Source organism: Gymnoscopelus microlampas (assembly GCF_963454915.1).
Source record: "Gymnoscopelus microlampas genome assembly, chromosome: 10".
NCBI lineage: Eukaryota > Metazoa > Chordata > Actinopteri > Myctophiformes > Myctophidae > Gymnoscopelus > Gymnoscopelus microlampas.
The window spans coordinates 27,736,970-27,757,983 of NC_139947.1; the positions used below are offsets into that span (position 1 = coordinate 27,736,970).

Below are 21,014 nucleotides of genomic sequence, written 5' to 3' on the forward strand. Positions count from 1 at the left end.
CAAAGCGCACGCGCGCAAAATTTTTCGGGTCTAATTCGGGTCTAATTCGGGTCCAATTCGGTTCTATTTGACCAATATAAATCAACCTTTTTTCGGGTCTAATTCGGTTCTATTTAAGGTTCTAAGTTAAGTTCCAATGAAAGATGGCCTTTCAAGAACTAATGAAGGATAAATAATGTGTACTGTTTTAACTTTGATAACATAAAAACGAACATATATTTACATAAATAATAATTATGAAAATTAAAAAAAAAAAAAAAAAAAAACTTTTTTTTTTTTTTTTTTTTTTTTGGGGAATATGGCCAGGGGCCACAAGGAAGCTCCTCGCGGGCCGCACGTGGCCCGCGGGCCGCCAGTTGAATATCTATGCACTAGCGCCAATTCCTAAACAAAGAATACAATATGTACAATTAGGATGCTTTAGTAATATTGTTCCTGCTGTTCTACATACTGCCAACCATGTGAAGAAATCACAGATTGAGGCTTTAACCTTTGCTTTTATATGAAATATCCGAGACGATTAAGATATGATGGAAGATGCTTCTGAACATATTGCTAGTTTGACCACTTCAAATGCTGTAATATGAAAATAACCGAAAATAGCCTTTCTACAAGCTCTCAATGCGTCGCAGACGCATTGAGAGCTTGTAGATCGGCTATTTTTGCTGCGCAACATGCTTCCATAGAAGACGGGCTGGCTTCCATGGAATCCAAATGACTGAAATCAGTCTTGGCAACTGAGAACTTTAATCCATGGAATCGGTAAGTAAAAAAATGGTATCGGTACATCTCTACTGCATTTCCCATGCCTCAAACGGCACGTTTGCATTCCTATTGCTATTCAAAACAGTAAAATCCAGAATATGTACTGTGTATATGCCAGTCTCCTCAGCACACACTGATGCAATCAGCGTGAGAAGTCGAGTTGAACTCACTTGCACCCAAGCAGACAGCCTGGTGCATCAGTATTAGCATGGCGAAATCATCATCGGAGTTCACAGCACTGGACTAACTAGAGTTAGCTAAACCATTAAAAAGGTCGACAACTTTTTAAAACCTCAGCTGGTTCTATACGCCAACAACACTTTTGTTTTCCCTTAACCCATTTAGACCTAATGCCACCTATACGTTGTTATACCTTTGAATCCGGGAGCCACCTCTGTGTCTCATTAGTTGTTGCTATACATATAGCAACATCATGTTGTATACATTTTTTTAGTAAGAATTTGAACATTTTCAGAAATCTTAGGTTAGGTTTTAGAAGGCGTTTTTAGAATCGGCCTCAGGTCTAAATGGGTTGGCTCATCATCAGAATTAAGCGCTACATGTAAAAGCATTTTGTGACTGTATAATGTATCCACATGTCATGCACACACGTCCAGCTAAGCCACACACTGTACCTTGTGGCTGGGAGCAGCAATGGGCTCGGAGAAGGCAAAGAAAGGCAGTGCCAGGTTCATGAAGCCATTCTTGAAGGTCTCCAGCTTCTTGTGTCCCTGCACGATCTTAATGAGCTCCAGACACACCAGGCCCACCACAGCGGCCGTGGTGGTGGCGATGGCAGGGATGATCTTGCCAGCGATCAGTTTGCTCTGAACAACACCACAGAGAGAGAGAGAGAGAGAGAGAGAGAGAATATAATGAGCACAGAACCCGAGTTCCAAGCTATGAGTGTGACAAAATTTCTAGGTCAAGAGCATGCATCAGTCAAGTGCGCTCAACCTTGTGTCTGTCGGCAGGGGGAATGTCGTAGTTCTCTGCCCTCGAGTTGGACGCCGCCACGATGAAGTCCATGTGGAAGTTGGTGTCATCATCCTGGAACACACACACACACACACACACACACACACATCAATATAGAGTCATGGCACAGGTGATTTTAAACTGGTTTATTAACCACTTGACCCCTACATACACTTCATTGACCAAGGGTCCCTCAGGTGGTCAATACTTGGTCCCTTTCTTTTTCCCCCCCCTCTACATCTCTTAACCTAAAATAGCAGATCTACAAGCTCAAGCGACGGGTTGTGAGCTTGTAGATCTGCATTTTCGCATGAAATATATTTTCGTGAACGGAAATGACAAGACAGATGACAGCCTCCCGTGCTGGACTTTCAGGAGGCAGACTCTGTATAGCATTTAAAAAAGACTGTGGAAGAGCTGTCTAGCTTGACATACTATGCGGTTAAGGACAAGAGGTGGCGTACCTTCTCAAAGTCGATGGAGCTGAGCTTGAACGTCGTGGAATTCTCAACGTTTGGGAGAAGAGTCTTCAGCTCCTCAAGTCGGGAGTCGTCTGCAAACAAAACACGGACCAGCGGTCAGTTAATGTGAAAACAAATCAAACGGGCGCCCCTGCTACCCTGACAACACATGCTAAATATTCCCAAATACTTACGAGTTCCCGCATGCAAACAGAATGGCAGCTTGTATTTGCCTCTGGCATTTGAATGATGAAACTTCTGTTGTGGTTCTAATGATTCTATGCAAATTAACAGCATAAACATATGATTTGTTTAACCTACTGAAAGCGTTATCAAATTTGCATTTTAAATAAGACATTTATATACACCCAATACTCTGAATAGAAGAAATGCACAATACAACAAACATTAAATAACCATCTCAGGGGTGCTGGAAAAAGTGTTGACGACATAATCATCTCTACTCTCAATAAAGCAAAAGCTACCTTAGTGATCTCAATTCATAGTTGTATGCAATTTAAAATTGCAAAAGGCTTCGATTAAAACGAGCACTCTCAAATACAGAAATTCAAGACTCACTGCATTTCCCATGCCTCAAATGGCACGTTTGCATTCCTATTGCCATTTCAAAACAGTAAAATCCAGAATATGTAATGTATATGCCAGTCTCCTCAGCACACACTGATGCAATCAGCGTGAGAAGTCGAGTTTAACTCACTTGCACCCAAGCAGACAGCCTGGTGCATCAGTATTAGCATGGCGAAATCATCATCGGAGTTCACAGCACTAAGACAACTAGAGCCCTGACGGTGAACTCTACACAATTTAGTGTCCAAGTGTGCAATAAGTAGCCTATTGGTGCAGTTGGAGTGCACATTCTACACTAGCCATTACACAGTTAAGCTTATCGTTTAAGTCAATCAGTTGTTTTGAACTACTACATTAAATAAAATCAATATTTGGGATGCACCATTATTATTTTAGATGATCATTTCCCATCCACGTCAGCCATGTACAAAAATTGGTTAACCTTTTCACATATGCCTGTCTTCAGATAATGGAGTAGTAACATTACTTAGGGGAGATATAGAACTTTGGGAAAGGTAAGCAATGAGCATAGTTTCAACAAAAACAAAAATACAAGAGGCATTTCCAGGTCACTGATATAATTGGTTTGAAACATCCATAAAAGCACATTCAGGCGAACATGGATTGTGATTTTTAAAGCAATACAGCCTTTCAATAAATCAGTGCATTCCCAAAAACGTTCCCTATGCGTGCAATATATGGAACTAAATATTCATCTTCATATAAACATGCATGCTGAAGAATTGTGAGCAAGAATCGTGATCTCAATTCTAAGCCAGAAGATTGTGATTCTCCTTTACTCCTGAATGATGCAGCCCTACAACAAAATACAACAGCCAAGTTCTCTTACCGACAGATGCATTAGCGCTCTGTAGCTCTTGATCGGAAACGTGGATTTTAACTCCAGAGCGAGGGGTGAAGACCGGCACATTGAGTTCCTGCAGGATTTTGGCCAAGGCTGCACGGTCGGTGCTGCCTGGCATACCGTATGTCTGGGCAAACAGGTTGGCTCCTGCCATTACGTAGTCCATGTGTAGGTCCTACACAACAGACATGGGAATACTTCCAAAGGTCAGGAACACTGAAGTGAAATAGACCGATCTACAAGCTCACGATGCGTCGCATCGAGACGCATTCTGAGCTTGTAGATGGGCTATTTCACTTGTGATTAGGTGGTGCAGAATTGGTGGAATGATGCTAAAAAGACGATTTATACATAGTTGCATGCGGAAAATAGTATTCTGCATACGACATCGTATACATTAAGCATTCAGGGATCTAACCCAAGGCCAGCAGAACCAAACCAGGCACTTGCCCGCTGAGGCCAGTGAAAATAATGCCTTGAAAATAAAATAAAAACATTAACATCAAATTTCACCTTAGTCCCCTGTGGTAATGTGTTTTGTGATGATTTCTTTGAAATAGTCTTCGCAATTACCGCTAAAACAGGGGTCTTCAACAGGGGGTCCGGGACCCCTAGGGAGTCCTCAGAGTTACTACAGGGGGTCCGCCAAATCTTTGTGTGATAGGATTTTTTATTTTACCTTAACCACTTGAACCCTAGCATCCCTTTTCTGAGGAGAACTTTAGCTAAAAATAGCAGATCTACAAGCTCACAACGCCTCGCGCTGCGAGCCTGTAGATCGGCTATTTTTGGCAAAGAGGCATAGGTGTTGAGGGAAAAAAAGAGCAGACCACGTAAACAAAAAATGTTGAATCTGATACACAATCTAGCTAGGGGGTCCTTGGCCTGAAAACGTTGAAGACCCCTGCGCTAAAACATAGCGTTATGTAAGCCGCATGTCATATTGAATCAAAGACAAGAGCCATCTTGCTGTCTGTGTGCATCAAGCAAGCAGTTCAAAGCTCGCTCATGTTTACTCCTGCACCAACCTCCAACAAACTAACAAAACACAGACAAGCGATGACTGAGCCCCTCACTCACATTGCTAGTGCTGAATTCTAGGGGATGAGGACATCTCTTTGGACCAGACCAGAAGGGGGCGCCAGAGCTAGTGAGCTGAAAGACAAGACAAAGACAAATGTTATTTTCCATTGAGCCAGTGGAGAGAAAATAAACTTCTTGAAAGTAAAGATGGACCAGTATAGACCACCGAAGTCCTGACGTCACTCGTTCATTCCCAGGTTCGTAAAGTAATTTAGCTATGGAGAATAACATTGGGTCATCATAGAATCGTCTCATATAAGAATTGTGGTCCAAAAATAAACAAACTGTCTCGGCATAATTGTCAGGGAGGAGGTTCTGTATCGTTTATGATAGTCAGTCACTTATATTTGATACAATCTGTTTCTGGGGAAAATGTAACTAATTCGGCGGAAGTAACATTATCGTTTTCTCTCCGTCAGTTGATGCTTCATATCCATAAGAGTCAAACCGCCGGGGTCACTTGTTTATTTTTGGAACACAGTTCTTATTTGACGCGATATTAAAGACTCAGAATTCAGGGTGGAATGGGAATGGGGGTGGAAAAAACGCGAAACAGGTAGACAAACCAAGGATGTGTAAATTACGTCAGACTTCGGTGGTCTGTGTCCATTTGTTTTACCCCATCAAATGGAGGGTTTGGACATGGAAGGTTTTGCTGTGTAGAAAAAGGGCACACATAGTATACCTGATCTGGAGGGAAGTTGTGTAGTAGCTGGCGGATGTTGTTGCTGTATTGGCACTGCCAGTGGTTGCGTGACCAGGCTACACAGTCGGCCCAGCTGTGGGGGCAGTCTGTGACCAGGCTCTTGTACACGGCTTCCAGCACCTCCAAAGGCTGAGCTCCAGGTAGTTTAAGAGTGCGCTCCATGAACTTGGGATCTCTGTTAGAGAGCAATGAGACAATTTATAAGTCATTTTCAACGCATGTAATCCTACGTGTACTTGAGTAATATTTAAGTATCAATGCTTCTACTAGAATAATACTGCCCTGATTAGTTTGGCCGTGCAAAATAGTCACACCATCCTCTGCACATTAATGTGATTAAAGGAGTAGTTCACGCAAGAAATAAAAAAAAATCTAATCAATTACACACCTCATGAAGCCTTGAATTCATGGAGATTTTTTGGTTTGTAAAAAAAAAAAGAATTGATAGAAAATACGTTTTTCTTTGGGTGAACTACTTTTTCCTTTTAGATTTAGATTTCTTTGGCTATTCAAAAATAGCAGATATACAAGCTCATAGCGCGGCACCGAGTGCCGCGCTATGAGCTTGTAGATCTGCTATTTTTGAAAAATCGTTATTTTAATTTTGTTACATTTTTTTCAAAAAACGGTTTATTTAGAAAACATTTTAAGAATCGTCTCAGGTCTTAAAGGGTCAACATGTAATTTCAGTCAACGTGATTGATGAATTCAATCAGTGAATCACACAAAAAGCTTTTTACTAGTAGACTTCATTAGTAGCGGCCGTTACTCTCGAGGGACCATGGCACACAAGCGCATTTGGATGAGATCAGGCGGTGCTGAGGGAGCAGTGCTTAGTGTGGCTGTAGAGTCCCACTCGCAATATAAGAACAATGTGAATAAGTACAATACTGAACATTTCTATTGGTTTTGATTATTCAATGGATACATAGAATAAAACCTCAGATTGAAAAAAAAACAGTTAACCCATTTAGACCTGGTACACATCTGCGTCACTTTTTAATTTGAGCAAAAAAAAAAGCATTATTTTACACTTACTTTGGCTATTCAAAAATAGCAGATATACAAGCTCATAGCGCGGCACCGAGTGCCGCGCTATGAGCTTGTAGATCTGCTATTTTTGAAAAATCGTGAAAATGTGTGCAAATCTTGCAATATATATTGTTTAAAGCGAACATTTTTAACTCAAATCTTTGCTTCTGGGGGGTCCCTGGAACAGAATGTTTTGAGATGGGGGTCCGCGACCAAATACATATCATTTTAGGGGTCCTTGACATGAAAAAGATTGAGCACCACTGATATAGAAACATACGTTTTTCAGAATACTGTTGGGATTTAGAAGACATTTGTAGAATCGGCTTCAGGTCTTAATGGGTTAAGCAGTTGTCCTGGTATTCAAGTAATAAATGTACTGTGGACTCACGATAGGTATTGCATGGCATTTTCTGATGGCTGCTTGAATAGACCCTCGAACTCATCACGGGCCCACTGAATAGAGGGGGAGACGGAGACAACAGGTTCATTATTCACTCAGTCACGGTTCAGACCTGCAGTGCATCTCATGCATTTGAGTGACAATCTGATGACCTACAGCATGCATTAGGACAGTGGTTCCCAAAACCCCAGGGGGGGGGGGATACTGGATATAAACCCCTCTTTCTATTTTTTCTTCTTAAAAGCACTTAGTATTGATAAAATTGATTATTTGCATTGCAAAACGATTCGACACGATACAAAGTCAAACGATACGATATTTCGCTGTTTGCATATCGATATAGTAGTAGATTGTTGAAAATTCAAAACGATTTTTCGATACACCTATATCATTACACCTCTAAAACCAACACCCAGTCTAAGTATATACAGGGTATCTGCACATTTCTTAACACCTTGGGTGCCAAAACCGTGAATCTACGATTTTGCAAAAAGTGACGTTGAGTGCCAAAACCGGGAATCTCCTTGCAAAAAAACTCCATATTTCCTTAACTTTTTACAGTGGGGAAAACCACTCATTTTCGATCCGAGATCACTCCGCCGTGGTGACTCGCGTAAGAGATGTTATTGTTCCAGGCGTTAGCCAGGACCATCCACTATTGTGCACGCATATATTGTTTACAATCGGGTGCTCGTCGTGGAGACTGCAGCTGTAAACAGTGTAGCGTTACAAACGGTGAGATCTCTGGCACTCAACGTCACTTTTTTAAACTCTGGCACCGAATGTGTTCAGTTACAATTTAATGACATTTTCAATATCAAATTGGCCAAATTATGTATTACGTAAGAAAGACGCAAACATTGTGAAAATAGCTTATCTACAAGCTCACCCGACTGCAGTACGGCTATTTTCGAAATCTGTGGAACGGGTCAAACTAAATGTAATGACTACAATTCCAGGTGCTTGTCAGGGTGGGGGGGGTCCCTAGTTCAAATATGATTATTTTCGGGGGGGTCGCGGCCTGAAAGGTTTGGGAACCCTTGCATTAGGAGGACAGGGTGCATTAGGGCGCTTTACCTGCAGTGTGTGTTCAATGGCATTGGGGAAGTTCTTGAGGGTGCAGATGGGGATGGACTTCTCTGGGGGGTCTTGGCTGGAGCTGTAGGACTCTGTGAGGAAGGGGATGACCACCTGCACGTTGCCCTTGGTTCCAAGAGTGCCAGACTCCAGCAGGGGCTTACGGTAGTACACACATCGGCGGTCCATATACATACCTACACATTATAGGGTGAAATGCGCAAGTTTAGCGATGTACAAACAGACATTTCTAACATGTACAACAGGCTTTGGTGAGACCCCATGCATGGCCTTTCCTTTGGCGCCACAGTTTCCACTTACGCACAAGACATCTCTAAATCAGGGGTCTTCAACCTTTTCAGGCCAAGGACCCCCTAGCCGAGAGAGAGATGAAGCAGGGACCCCCCCTACATATTGTATAACATTGTGTTTTTAAACCCTAAACCTTTTCATTTCATCAGTGTTGTGTGAACTGCTGTTTTTTGCTTATTTCACTCAAACTTTCTATACTTAGTAATCTTGATCGTTGGCTCTGTATTTGATCGGCTCTTTATTCCTTCTACACCAAACCTCTTTGCCGAAAATGGCCGATCTACAAGCACACAACGGCTCGCAGCGCGAGGCGGTGTGAGCTTGTAGATCTGCTATTTACGGCTAATGTTCCCCTCAGAATAGGGATTCAAGGGTTGAAGTGGTCAATGTAAAAACAAATCACTCAAGGATTTGGCGGCCCCCCTGTAGTAACTATGAGGACCCCCTAGGGGTCCCGGACCCCCTGTTGAAGACCCCTGCTCTAAATCTAATGAGCAGATTCCCATGAGCTGAGCACATTTTGCTGTGCACGGTGAATGACCCCATGACATTGCCTTTGCCCAGGCCAAAATGCCAAATTTGCACAAAAGGTGTCTCATTATGCAGTGGGCAGACTGCCAGATGAACAAAAAACGATTTAGTTGACCCCACCATGGCCTTCCCTCAAGCATCTCCTGCCGTGATTGTACAAGATTCTCTATTCTGCCACCAATAACGACTTTCCATTTTTAGCACCCTTAGTGAAGAGATAGAAATGTTGATCAGGTTAAGCTCATAGCACGGCACCGAGTGCCGCGCTCTGAGCTTGTAGATCTGCTATTTTTGAAAAAAAAAACTTGAAAAAGTGTGCATATCTTTGAATATATATATTTTTTTTTAAAGCGAAAATTAACAATATCTTTGCTTCTGGGGGTCCATGGCATAAAACATTTTCAAATGGGGGTCCGCGGCCACATGTATATCAATTTAGGGGTCCTTGGCATGAAAAACTGTTTCAGACTGACTGCTGGGTAGACATTAAGCATCTGATATCAGATACTCTGGTGTGGTGAGGATTACCATACTTCACCACCTATCACTTAACCCTATATACCAGGGGTATTCAACTAGATTAGGCAGGGGGCCACAACTGTAAAATAATTTGGAGTTGGGGGCCACACAGTTTGCGTGCGTGCGCAAAGCGCACGCGCGCAAAATTTTTCGGGTCTAATTCGGGTCTAATTCGGGTCCAATTCGGTTCTATTTGACCAATATAAATCAACCTTTTTTCGGGTCTAATTCGGTTCTATTTAAGGTTCTAAGTTAAGTTCCAATGAAAGATGGCCTTTCAAGAACTAATGAAGGATAAATAATGTGTACTGTTTTAACTTTGATAACATAAAAACGAACATATATTTACATAAATAATAATTATGAAAATTAAAAAAAAAAAAAAAAAAAACTTTTTTTTTTTTTTTTTTTTTTTTTGGGGAATATGGCCAGGGGCCACAAGGAAGCTCCTCGCGGGCCGCACGTGGCCCGCGGGCCAGTTGAATATCTATGCTATATACTATATACATTGTAGGTCAATTAGGCTTGGGCAATTACTTGGGCGACTAATATATTGTCAAGAGTCCAGTTGTCGGTTGTTTTTACTGGGCGATTGTTTTGGCTGATTAGTCATTTTTTTATTTTAATTACACCCACATCAAGGGTTCATAGGGGTACTTTAGGATCTACAGTCTCAACAGACTGCTTGAACTTTGCTTTGTCTCCTCTCATTGCTGTGATCTTAGCCTACTCATGAAAATTGGAACTGATGTTTCACAATTCTTCGTTATATAAACAAGTTTCGGTCAACAAGAGGGGGCCCCCCGGGGCGGTGCACGCCATGCCAGCATCTGTGTTTCATCTGTGTAACTGACAGCGGCTGGGGGGAGCCCCCCCAAGGGACTGGGAAGCTGCTCTCGCGTGCATTGCTTTTCTCACGCAAATAACTGTTATTTAGGCTGACGGTCGCTGGTAGGAATATTTTGCCCCAACGCCAATAGCAAAAGGAGCCGATATAAAAGATCACAACACGCTGCAACACATTGTGAGCCTGTAGAGCTGCTATTTTTGCTGAATCTTTGCCTATTTTTTTTATTTTTTTTACAAATGTTACTTCTATTTTCCCCATTATGACAAGCCCAGAACAGTGTTGATTTCGTCGACTAAAACTATGACGAAAAATTAGAAAAATGTCGACTACCTTTTTTCACTGACGAATACTAAATAAAAACTAAGCTATTATAACTAAAACTAAATATACTGACAATTTCGTCAACAAATAAAAACTAGACTAAAATGTTAGTGAGGGACTAGTGGAGAAGAGATCCACTAGAACTAAAAGACACGTCATTTTATGTTTGGTTGCACTCGGGTGCTGCGCTCTGAAAATAACAGATCTACAAGCTCACAACGCGTCGCGCTGCGTTGCGTTGTAGATACCGGTAGTCTATTTTCAGCATGCAACCAAGTGTAAAATCAACCATTACGACGCCATCAAGGCACCGCTAAAATACAGTTTAGTCGACTGAATCAACTGTAGATTTAGTAGACTATAATCTGATGATATTTAGTTGACTAAAACTAGACAAAAACTAAAATATTTCAGATGACTGAAATATGACAAAACTAAATGGAATTTTATTCAAAAGACTATGACTAAAACTTAATCAAAATTTGCTGTCAAAATCAACACTGGCCCAGAACATGGCATAGAACAACTTTGGGTGCCTTACGTGCGTCAACGTTGTCCAGCGCATTGGCCACGCCGTCGAGGCTCTCGAAGAAGTCGTCGTCGTAGACCCTCTCGGTGTCTGGGCCCACCCTGTTCTGGTGACCTGTGATTTTTATGGATGGGTTCATCTGCTTCACCGCTGCTGCCGCTGTCTCACTCTTCATTTTCTGATAACGCACACAGGAACAAAAAAAGAAAATCACCTCAATAACCATATCTCCAGCTCTGGTCAGAAGCAAATATCAGGCAGCGTTACCGTCTCCGCATCACAAAACATACCTTCTAAGTTCATAAATAAAAACGGTTTTATAAATCACAGCCTTTTTCTAATGTAGTGTCCTAGCTCTGTCCCTCATCCATCCATCTCTTCACTGAGACATCAAACATCTCCAGAGGAGGACACCTGCGCCGATTCTAATCACATCTTCCCCTGTGCTTGTTTTTTTTTTGTAGCGTATGAGGGTGTATTTCATTACATTGGCCATATTGCGTATGTGTACATCAATCAGGTTTTTAGTGTTGTCAAACAGCACATTTTTCTAGTGTCTACATATTGATTCAGAATATTTTAAACTGTTTCAAAACTCATTAGCTGAAATATACCAGCCATGCATTCTCCTAGGACTTGTCGCCGCCTAGCTCCGACAGTGATGCAAGCACAGCTGTCACGCAAAACACAGACACGGAGTAGCCTAGCTCCGCTTTCTCATTCCCAGTGAGAGCGAGACAATTTCAGTCGCGACACAATCGGCTCGCCTCATTTGTCAACTTGAAAATACTGTATGCAAGTAGTTTCTGACACACGGTAATATCGCACAAAAAGCGCTAGAATGTCGGCACAGCAGCAGGCAGCGCTCAGCAACGCCTCCGCTCCGGTGTGTCAATGAGTGAACGATCTCCAAGCTATTAGCACTGTAGCACCAAGAGCTACTACCATTTTGGTTCACACCACAGCAATTATTTCCACTCGCACAAATGCTCCCAATTATATTTGTGGGTCACACAGATTCAATTTCAGGCACATATGCGATCACAACGGTTGCAATTTTGAGCCCTGAAAAATCACCTCTCATACACCTTTCGTTTCATGAAACATGAGCCACCTCATGTCATGAATACCATCGTTTTTTGTTCGTACTGCTGCACCAAGCCATCTTTCACACATCAGCAACTCTTAAGTGCACTCTGAAGCAATCTCAACACATTAAATCCATATGCAGGCACTGCATCGAACCATCGCATTCAATTATTAACAACTTGTTTGCCCTTTCTCTTTCATCTAGCAGTGAGTGATATTACAGGGTATTTGCAGGTCTCAGCAATTTAAATGAAAGACCTTTTTAATACAACTGTGATGCCAAAAAAGGTGTGTAGATTGTTCAGAGAAGAGATTTAGTGTAGACATTATAAATTCACAAAAACAACATCGCTGTAGTTCATGGATTTGAACTAAGTATAGGGTTTAAGTGGCCATGGATTTGAACTAAGTATATAGGGTTTAGGTGGCCATGCATTTGAACTAAGTATATTACAGGGTTTAAAGGAAAGTTCACCCAAAAAATGACATATTTTCTGGATTTGATAACCGGCGGAGTCTCCATTGAGTCTCCGCCTGTCATCAAATTATTGGCTTAGGAAAAACGAAAAATTCTCCATGAATTCAAGGCTTCATGGGGTGTGTTATTGATAGAAAATATTTTTTTGGGGTGAACTACTCTTTAAGTGGTTGAGAACAATTTATCTACAAAAGAAAAGCACAAATACAAGGTAAGAAAAAAAAAGAAATCCTAAATCTTATTTTACGTGTCTGTGGCACTTTGAAGACCTTTGAAGCAAACAAAACCTTTTTTTAAGCATTCACGCATCCAGTAAACCCTGTGTTACTAACCGTGACATCCCAGGGTCTGAAGAGGAACTGTCTGTTGAGGTTGGACTTCTCTATGGTGTCCATGTCCGTCACAATCACCTCACCGTCCCCACCAGCAAGACCAATCATGGCAAAGTTCTTCAAAAGCTCGCAGCCAATGGCGCCGGCCCCAACCTGACATGGTCAATAGGTCACACAATGAGCAGGGTATATATAACCATGTAGGGGTGCAATAGTTCATCCAATCAATCAATTATAAAAACATATATAAATATAAAATAGGTTTTCTAAATTAGACAATATAAAATCTGACTAATTAAGTATGTAGATTATATCATTTGTTTTGTGTTGATTTGTTAGCCCATTAAAACCTGGAACGCATCTGTGTCACTTTTTCATTTGAGCAAAAGCATTATTTTACAGTTTGGCTATTCAAAAATAGCAGATATACAAGCTCATAGCGCGGCACCGAGTGCCACGCTACGAGCTTGTAGATCTGCTATTTTTGAAAAATCGCAAAAATGTGTGCAAATCTTTGAATATATATATATTCTTCTAAAGCAAACATTAACTCAAATCTTTGCTTCTGGGGGTCCCTGGAACAAAATATTTTGAGATGGGGGTCTGCGGCCAAATTCATATCATTTTGGGCTCATTGACATGAAAAAGTTTGAAAATCACAGAAATAGAAACATACGTTTTTCAGAAAACCGTTAGGATTTAGAAGACATTTTGCAGAATCGGAACCTCAGGCCTCAATGGGTTAATATATAAAAATAAAAACAATCTAAAAGCCTCTAATTGACAGTTGCAGTCCTATATCCATGAACCATTTGAAATTCTATGAGGGAATTTGGGGAGGCAATATCAATGTACCATATTCAAGAGAACAACCCAAATGCTGGTCTCGTTGTTCTGGGCAGATTATTTTTAGGCTTTAGCGGGGTAAAAAAAACGCCAAAGATAAATTCTCCCAGGCAACAGAACACCAGTAATAAAGGTGTCTACACCGTGATTGGCTGACTCACCAGGAAGTAGCGCTGTTTGCCTAGTGCCTCCTGCAGCTTGGACCCAAACACTGCAATCTGGCCATCGTAACGACAGTTCCTCTGGGTGGGGAAAAAAACAGACCAAGACAGGAAGATGGTTTAGAGAGCTGATCATTCATCACCAATAATAAATACATTGGTTATTAGTCTGTGTATTGTGTGTTATGTAAGCACTTACAGGACTGCAATCCTCTTCTGTGAGCGTAGGGTCGTCTTCAGACAGGCACTCCAAGGCATCGTAGTACAGCCACTGCATCATTGGCATGAACTTTCCTGTGCACGCCTAAAGGAGTACCAGGACATGGTGAAAATGGCATTAAAAACCAATACATGCAGAGATTCACTAGCATGTCAGAACTTGTCTAATGAGAGATAAGAGATAATACCACAAAACAAACTAATTGTATACTGATAAGATGCTGCCTTGACTGATATAAAGGTTCAATAAATTCAGTGTAACGATAGTTCATAGACACGGAAGGCAGAATGTTTATATACTTCATTCACACTCCCCGGACCCCCCCCACATTTGCTAACAAGTTATACAGTCGTACTCCTTTAAGTCAGTACGTTCAACCTCTTGCCATTTTCATTCGCTACAAGCCAACTCACTCACGCCCTCATACCCACAGTGCAACTCTGGCGGTTCATTTAAGCAGCCTCTGTTCTCTGTTCAGTCTACGTGCTTCGCTGTCTAAGCTGGGTGTATAGCTGCTGTTTTCAAATTCCCTCCACCCCATGTTCAATGTTATGTAAAACTAAAACTGTATCTTATGCTCTGCTCTGGGGGGGTTTGTGATTTCAGATCTGTAAAATCACATGAGCAGAGTCACACCGCCAAACTTCAATGCAATATCATTGCATATATGGTTAATGGTTAATATGGTAATAGTCAATAAATGGTCAATTAATGGTCTGGTTATTTCTGAGCTGAAGTATCTAAGTGAACAGAAAAATGAGAAGACACAACTTTATGAAACATGTCAAATTGAGAGAAGTCTTTGACATCAATTTTTATGTACAGTATGTGGTAGGCAAAAGACCGCCCGCCGACCAGAACTGACCCACCAACAATGGCCTGTAAATTATTGTACATCATTTACGATGTCTGTCACTCACATATAGGCTGTAATGTCTAAATAAGAGAATTTAACCCTGCCTGAAGAATGCATATTAAACTTTGAAGAATGCTCATTATACTTTAATCCATGATGCGATTGAATAACAGGCACAGAACATCACGTGTCAGGCAGCAGGGTGCACTGTGGTGCTGAACCTCTCAGTGTGATCAATAGAAAGATGACTTTGCATTGACGGGAATAGTGTAATCAATAGAAAGATGACTTTGCATTGATGAAAACAGCTAGGATGAGCACACAGTTCTTGTGCCATTTTATCCTTTAACGTTGTTTTCCTCTTTAGATTTTAGGATGACAAACACACAAGAGTGTTTCTCGTGCCTTAAAAACACCGTTCTTTTCATATCTGAGAAGACACCTTGAAGAATGAAAGAACTGCTGTTCAATGAAAGAGCTTGTTTTTCTCTTTGAAATGAAAGAGCACAACTGTCTGTCTCCGGAATTTTAAAAACGTTTTTTTTCCCCCTTCACTTTTTAATTAAGTAAACGTCCTCCAAGTGCAACATTCAAGGGTGCGGCCTGCACAAAATGATTACGCAAGTATTTATATCTGTGCCTGTGACATTTGATTTGATTGCATTATGCAGTTTTAGTTATAACACACAAATCCTTCTTAACCTTTATTAGCAATATAGTTATTATATCTAAGGCGGTCTGTCGCAAGTTCCTGTTCTTAACACATTGATTGCCAAGATCGCATATATGCGTTCTTTCGTCTTTTCGTTGTTTAATCTGTGATCGCGCTGTTCTGTGAATTTTTCATCATCAGTTTTCGTTTTCTGTTTACTTCACACTCACCGGGTTTCGGATTCATGACGCAGATTCCGTTTCCGGTTCTTGGAAGGCCTTTTTTTAGGGCATTTTAGGCCAGAATAGGGAAAAACACGTTTTTTTCACACGGTATAAAAATAGAACGGAGAGCTCTAGTTCTATTTTCTTTAGTCTGGATGACGAACAGTTATCGTCGTCGTGTATTCCAACGGTCTGAAGCCCGATCGGCGATCTGCGAAAACGTCACATCCGGTTATGACGTATGGACTGTTTGAGCCTGTTTGGGGGGGGTCGAGCGAGTGAGCGAGTGATCAAGGTGTCGATCTGCTGCTCTCTGCTGGTCGATCTGTCGTGTGTGTTTAAAACCGCAGCCAGACAAACTATTTGAATGAAAAATTACAAAATAACAAAAAAAAAACACAAAAATCGCTGGCACAGGGGTGAGTACATTATGAATAACTCTGACAGTCAATGTGTTAAATTAGCCACTGATGTTATCGCCTGCCATCTAACGGCTTAGAAAATAAGACCGGGGGGGGGGGGGCAAACTTAAATACATACACAATTACACATACATTGCATTTACAGTACAGAAAACAAATGCAAATTTGTATTCTGAGATACAAGAGATTTGATGTAATCCATCAAATCTCAGTCTGGTGAATTCATGCAGCATGACGACGAGTCCGCTTACCTTCATGACTTCCTGTGCGGCCAGTCCACCAATAAAAGCGTTGACTGGTGCCAGGTCACCGGCGGAGACGTAGGCAAACTTCTTGACCAGGGCTTCGTCCAGCGTCTCTACTTTAGCCGACCCCGTCAGGGCCGAGTTCACGTCCTTAGCCAACGTCACCAACTCGTCACCGTCAGCCTGGAATACACAGCAATTCAGCACATGAACATTTTCACTTCTTAACCCATTACCATGACCTGGAGAGCATCTGTGTCACTTTTTCATTTGAGCTAAAAAAAAGCATTATTTTAAACTTTGGCTATTCGAAAATAGCAGATCTACAAGCTCATAGCGCGGCACAGAGTGCCGCACTACGAGCTTGTAGATCTGCTATTTATGAAAAATCGGAAACACGTGTGTAAATCTTTGAATACATATTATTTTAAAGAAACATTTTTAACTCAAATCTTTGCTTCTGGGGGGGTCCCTGGAACAGAATATTTTAAGATGGGGGTCCGCGGTCAAATACATATCATTTTGAGGGTCCTGACTCCTTGACATGAAAAAGTTTGAGAACCACTGACACTGACACTGGACAGGTGTTGAAAATTAGCACTCGTGCTATATACACTGTAAACAATGCATCTGGTTTTGTCCAATGTAATTGTGATGTCCATATCAAATAAATAAAACATAACATAACATAACATAGTAACACAAGGTTGTTTTTTTTAAGTTAGGATTTAGAAGACATTTTGTAGAATCAGCTTCAGGTCTTAATGGGTTAATGCTTATTCTATGCATTGTGTTCAATGCATGTATACAATGCATTACACTATGCCTTTCAAACCTTTCCTGACAGAGGTCATCTTAAACTTCCATGTAATTGCACCGTTCCAAATAGAAAAAACTTCAGACCGAGTTACCTGGTTCCAGGGCTTGGGGAGGCGGTCGTTTTTCTTCTGGAAGGCGTGAAGAGCCTGGAAGGCCACGTGCAGCTGTCCTGGACGTTCAAACTTGGCAAAGTCCGTCATTGTGATCTCTGGCTCGGCCAGGGAGGCTGAGTACGATTTCTGCACAGGTAGACATACATACAACGCAGCAAAGTGAGATATGGCCAGGGTCGTCAACTTGTCACGTCGGTGACCTTGCAGTTGCTTTGACGCAGTAAAAAAAAAAAAGGGAGCCACTTACGAAAGCAATCTTTTTGGGCATCTTGACCTGGGCCACAATCCCCCCTCTCACATAGTCAGTAAAGCCAGTTGTGTCGCAGATACTGAAGGTGTAGGGACCTGAGTACAGAAAGACGACAGACGTGTTAAATGATCACCAACTCGGGAACCTCAAAATCCATCCAACGTTGTGTCAACATTTACTACGTGGAAATGTGTCTTACCCAGAGCCTTGATTTCCACGGGCTTGCAGCTGTTTAGCTCCGTCATACCCTGAACTTCGGTGAAGGTGACGTGGTCTCCGCTCTCGAACCCATGACGAGCTTCATCCAGACATGTCACAACACCAGCAGCATCCTGGAGAAACAAACAGTGTGACCAAACGGCTTTGCATATCACTGGCTACCTACGCATAGTTTACAAAGCACTCAACGGCCAAGGCCCTGCATACATTACAGACTTTGTGTTGCCATACACTCCATCCAGAGCATTGAGCTCCTCCACAGCAGGTCTACTTGACACAACTCAGCACCCACAAAAGAAAATAGGAGAGGCAGCTTTTTTTCTTTCTATGCACCAAAACTGTGGAACATAATTTCTGGGGAAGTTAGAGAGGCTAACTTCACCGACATTTTTAAACATAAGCTTAAGACACACCTCTTTAGGTTAGCCTTCTCCTAGCATGTTTTCGGTTAGTCCTCTCTCAGCACCTTATATGGTTCCTCAGCACTTTATTAATATGTTTCCTGTCTATGATTTTAAGTCATTGAATAACCCTGCACCGTGATTGGCCACCATTGTACACCCCTAACCCCTACACATTCAATGCAAGTCTATACTTTTCTTTAAGTGAGCTTCCATCACTGTGATGACCACTAGCTGTAATATGATTGGCTGACTATTCAGGACTGTGATTGGCTAGTGAAACACGTGACACATGTGCATAGCCCTCTAAATAGGACTATGCACTTAAAAAAAAACAAATTTATGTTTTTTTTTAAGTGAATCACCCATTGTGGACGAAAAATATTACTTTTCATAAGTGAACTTCCGTCACTGTGATGACCACTGTGACCACACCGCCCACTTCACACTGGGTGTGATTTTTGGGGCGGTGTAGCCGCCCCCTCTAAGTGAGTTTTGGACACCGACCAAAAGATTTGTATACCCCCTAACCCTTCCATTGTTAATGCAAATCGATACTTTTGCAAAGTCAGCCAATCACATTACAGCTAGTGTCATCACCACTAACTGTAATGTGATTGGCTGACTTTGCAAATTCAGGACTGTGATTGGCTAGCGAAACACATGACACATGTGCAGCCCTATGAATAGCGGTATGGACTTTAAAAAAAGTCATTTATCCTTTTTTTAAAGTGAGTCATGTTGTGATGACCACACACCGCCCACCCACACTGGGTGTGATTTTTATTATTTGTGTTGACTATTCTAATCCTATGCCTGTCCTCTTTAGCCCATGATTGAAAGTTCAATGCCTACGTATATTCTGTGTTTTGCCTGGTGTTTGCCATGTTCATTTCTATATCCGACTTATTTCACTTAATGGTGAAGTATTTGAATTCTGTCCTGCATGTGATTGAAGCACTTTGAACTGCAGCCCTGTAGGAAAGGTGCTATACAAATAAATGTTATTATTATCACACTCTTCCCATTAAGTGATGAAACATCACAGTAGCTAGGGGTTTGTTCATGCCCTGGGTGGTCAAATGCATCGACTAACCTTGGTGATCATGGAGATCATGGCACTCAGAGGCTGCTCTCCGTTGGAGTCGAACACCACCATCTCCTCACCAAAGTCGCAGAACAACTGGCTACAAAACAAAGCAGACATAAGCCAATATTAGAAACTCATGGACAGACAAACAACGTAAATTAAAGAATTAAGCCACATTATGTGCCACAGCAGGACACAGGACGGCTAAGAGAAGGGTGAAAAAAATGTTAAGCATTTATTAATCACAGCTGCAATTTTAATTGCAACAAACTGGCTACAACTTGAAAAATAATCTTATTTTAAATTCCAAAACATAGCATACTCAAGAAGTAGTACGTTTTGAGCACCGCCGATGCAAAAAGACATGCGTCTTCTTCTGGTGCGGACGGTGTGTATAGGCCTCCACATAGACGTTTGTCTTTGTCTTTCGTCTTTCTTGTTCATTGAACTCCCCCCCTCAGTAAATCATATGGTTAGTTATGTCACGATTGCGGGCAGGGTTTCATTCATTCAGGTCATTCAATGCTTTGCATGGACGGCAACCACATCGGGCCACTCTGACCATAGAACAGGGGTGGGCAACTTTGATGATGGAGAGGGCTACTATATTTCCACACTCACTCCAGAGGGCCACATTGCATATATTATCAAGCAGACACCTCTTATCTGCATAATTTTTTATGTCACACAAAAGTAGCAAAAGTAGCCGATCTACAAGCTCAAAACGCGCTGCAGTGTGTCGCGTTTTGAGCTTGCAGATCTATACTTGCTCCCTTCATTTTTTTCCCTCTACATAAAATATTTTAGCAAAAGGAATATTTTTGCTGAATGTTCACCCATTATGACATGCATAGGGAGGCTAGAGTTCATCTGGTTCATACTATAACGCTCCAGATGAACGACCCTCTTGAGAAGAGCTGTTGAACCAGTTTAAGCCTGCAAGGATATCCTCACATACCTCCATCAATCCCGCACATTCTAAGGACTATGAATTGTGCACGGTTTACGGGAGGGAAATGTCCTTTCCTTGTGTACATTTGCTACCCAAATAACTAGCATGGCTACAAAAACATGTAAAATATGCAGTTCAGTTTGTTTTTACACTGTGGGTATATAGTTGGTGTAGTTTGCGGTTACTGGGTTGTTTTGTAGTGTTTTCACAAGAGAATGGCACCAATTACTGTAGCTCTATCGTTTGCTATCGGGAGGAGCTACTGTGGCTCTGATTGAATCGTGTTTGGGACATGTGCACCAGTGGTTCTCAACCGTGGAAGGTTTTAGCGAGTTTTAAAAGGCACATTTAACCCATTGAGACCTGAAGCCGATTCTACATGTCTCCTAAATCTCAACAGTATTCTGAAAAACGTATGTTTCTCTATCAGTGGTGCTCAATCTTTTTCATGTCAAGGACCCCCAAAATTATATGTATTTGGCCGCGGACCCCCATCAAAATATATTGTTCCAGGGACCCCCAGACGCAAAGATTTGAGTTAAAAACTGTTCGCTTTAAAAATATATATATTCAAAGATTTGCACACATTTTCACGATTTTTCAAAAATAGCAGATCTACAAGCTC

At 41.6% G+C, this 21,014-nt stretch overlaps 1 protein-coding gene across 3 annotated transcripts in view; it reads right to left on the minus strand.

Moving 5' to 3' along the window:
- uba1 (ubiquitin-like modifier activating enzyme 1) overlaps positions 1 to 21,014 on the minus strand; it is a 35,934-nt gene that overhangs the window by 3,874 nt on the left and 11,046 nt on the right. For 2 of the 3 annotated variants that reach the window (XM_084068139.1, XM_084068138.1), the window contains exons 7-24: positions 19,444 to 19,534; positions 17,927 to 18,059; positions 17,725 to 17,822; positions 17,457 to 17,603; positions 16,552 to 16,728; positions 14,126 to 14,230; positions 13,927 to 14,007; positions 12,920 to 13,072; positions 11,033 to 11,198; positions 7,959 to 8,155; positions 6,870 to 6,934; positions 5,426 to 5,621; positions 4,738 to 4,812; positions 3,643 to 3,832; positions 2,399 to 2,482; positions 2,208 to 2,296; positions 1,723 to 1,815; positions 1,401 to 1,592 (exon numbers count right to left, since the gene is read on the minus strand). In XM_084068139.1, coding sequence (XP_083924265.1) covers positions 1,401 to 1,592; positions 1,723 to 1,815; positions 2,208 to 2,296; positions 2,399 to 2,482; positions 3,643 to 3,832; positions 4,738 to 4,812; positions 5,426 to 5,621; positions 6,870 to 6,934; positions 7,959 to 8,155; positions 11,033 to 11,198; positions 12,920 to 13,072; positions 13,927 to 14,007; positions 14,126 to 14,230; positions 16,552 to 16,728; positions 17,457 to 17,603; positions 17,725 to 17,822; positions 17,927 to 18,059; positions 19,444 to 19,534 — 2,332 coding nt within the window. The remainder of the gene's footprint in view (positions 1 to 1,400; positions 1,593 to 1,722; positions 1,816 to 2,207; positions 2,297 to 2,398; positions 2,483 to 3,642; positions 3,833 to 4,737; positions 4,813 to 5,425; positions 5,622 to 6,869; positions 6,935 to 7,958; positions 8,156 to 11,032; positions 11,199 to 12,919; positions 13,073 to 13,926; positions 14,008 to 14,125; positions 14,231 to 16,551; positions 16,729 to 17,456; positions 17,604 to 17,724; positions 17,823 to 17,926; positions 18,060 to 19,443; positions 19,535 to 21,014) is intronic. The other variant, XM_084068140.1, reaches the window with a different exon arrangement.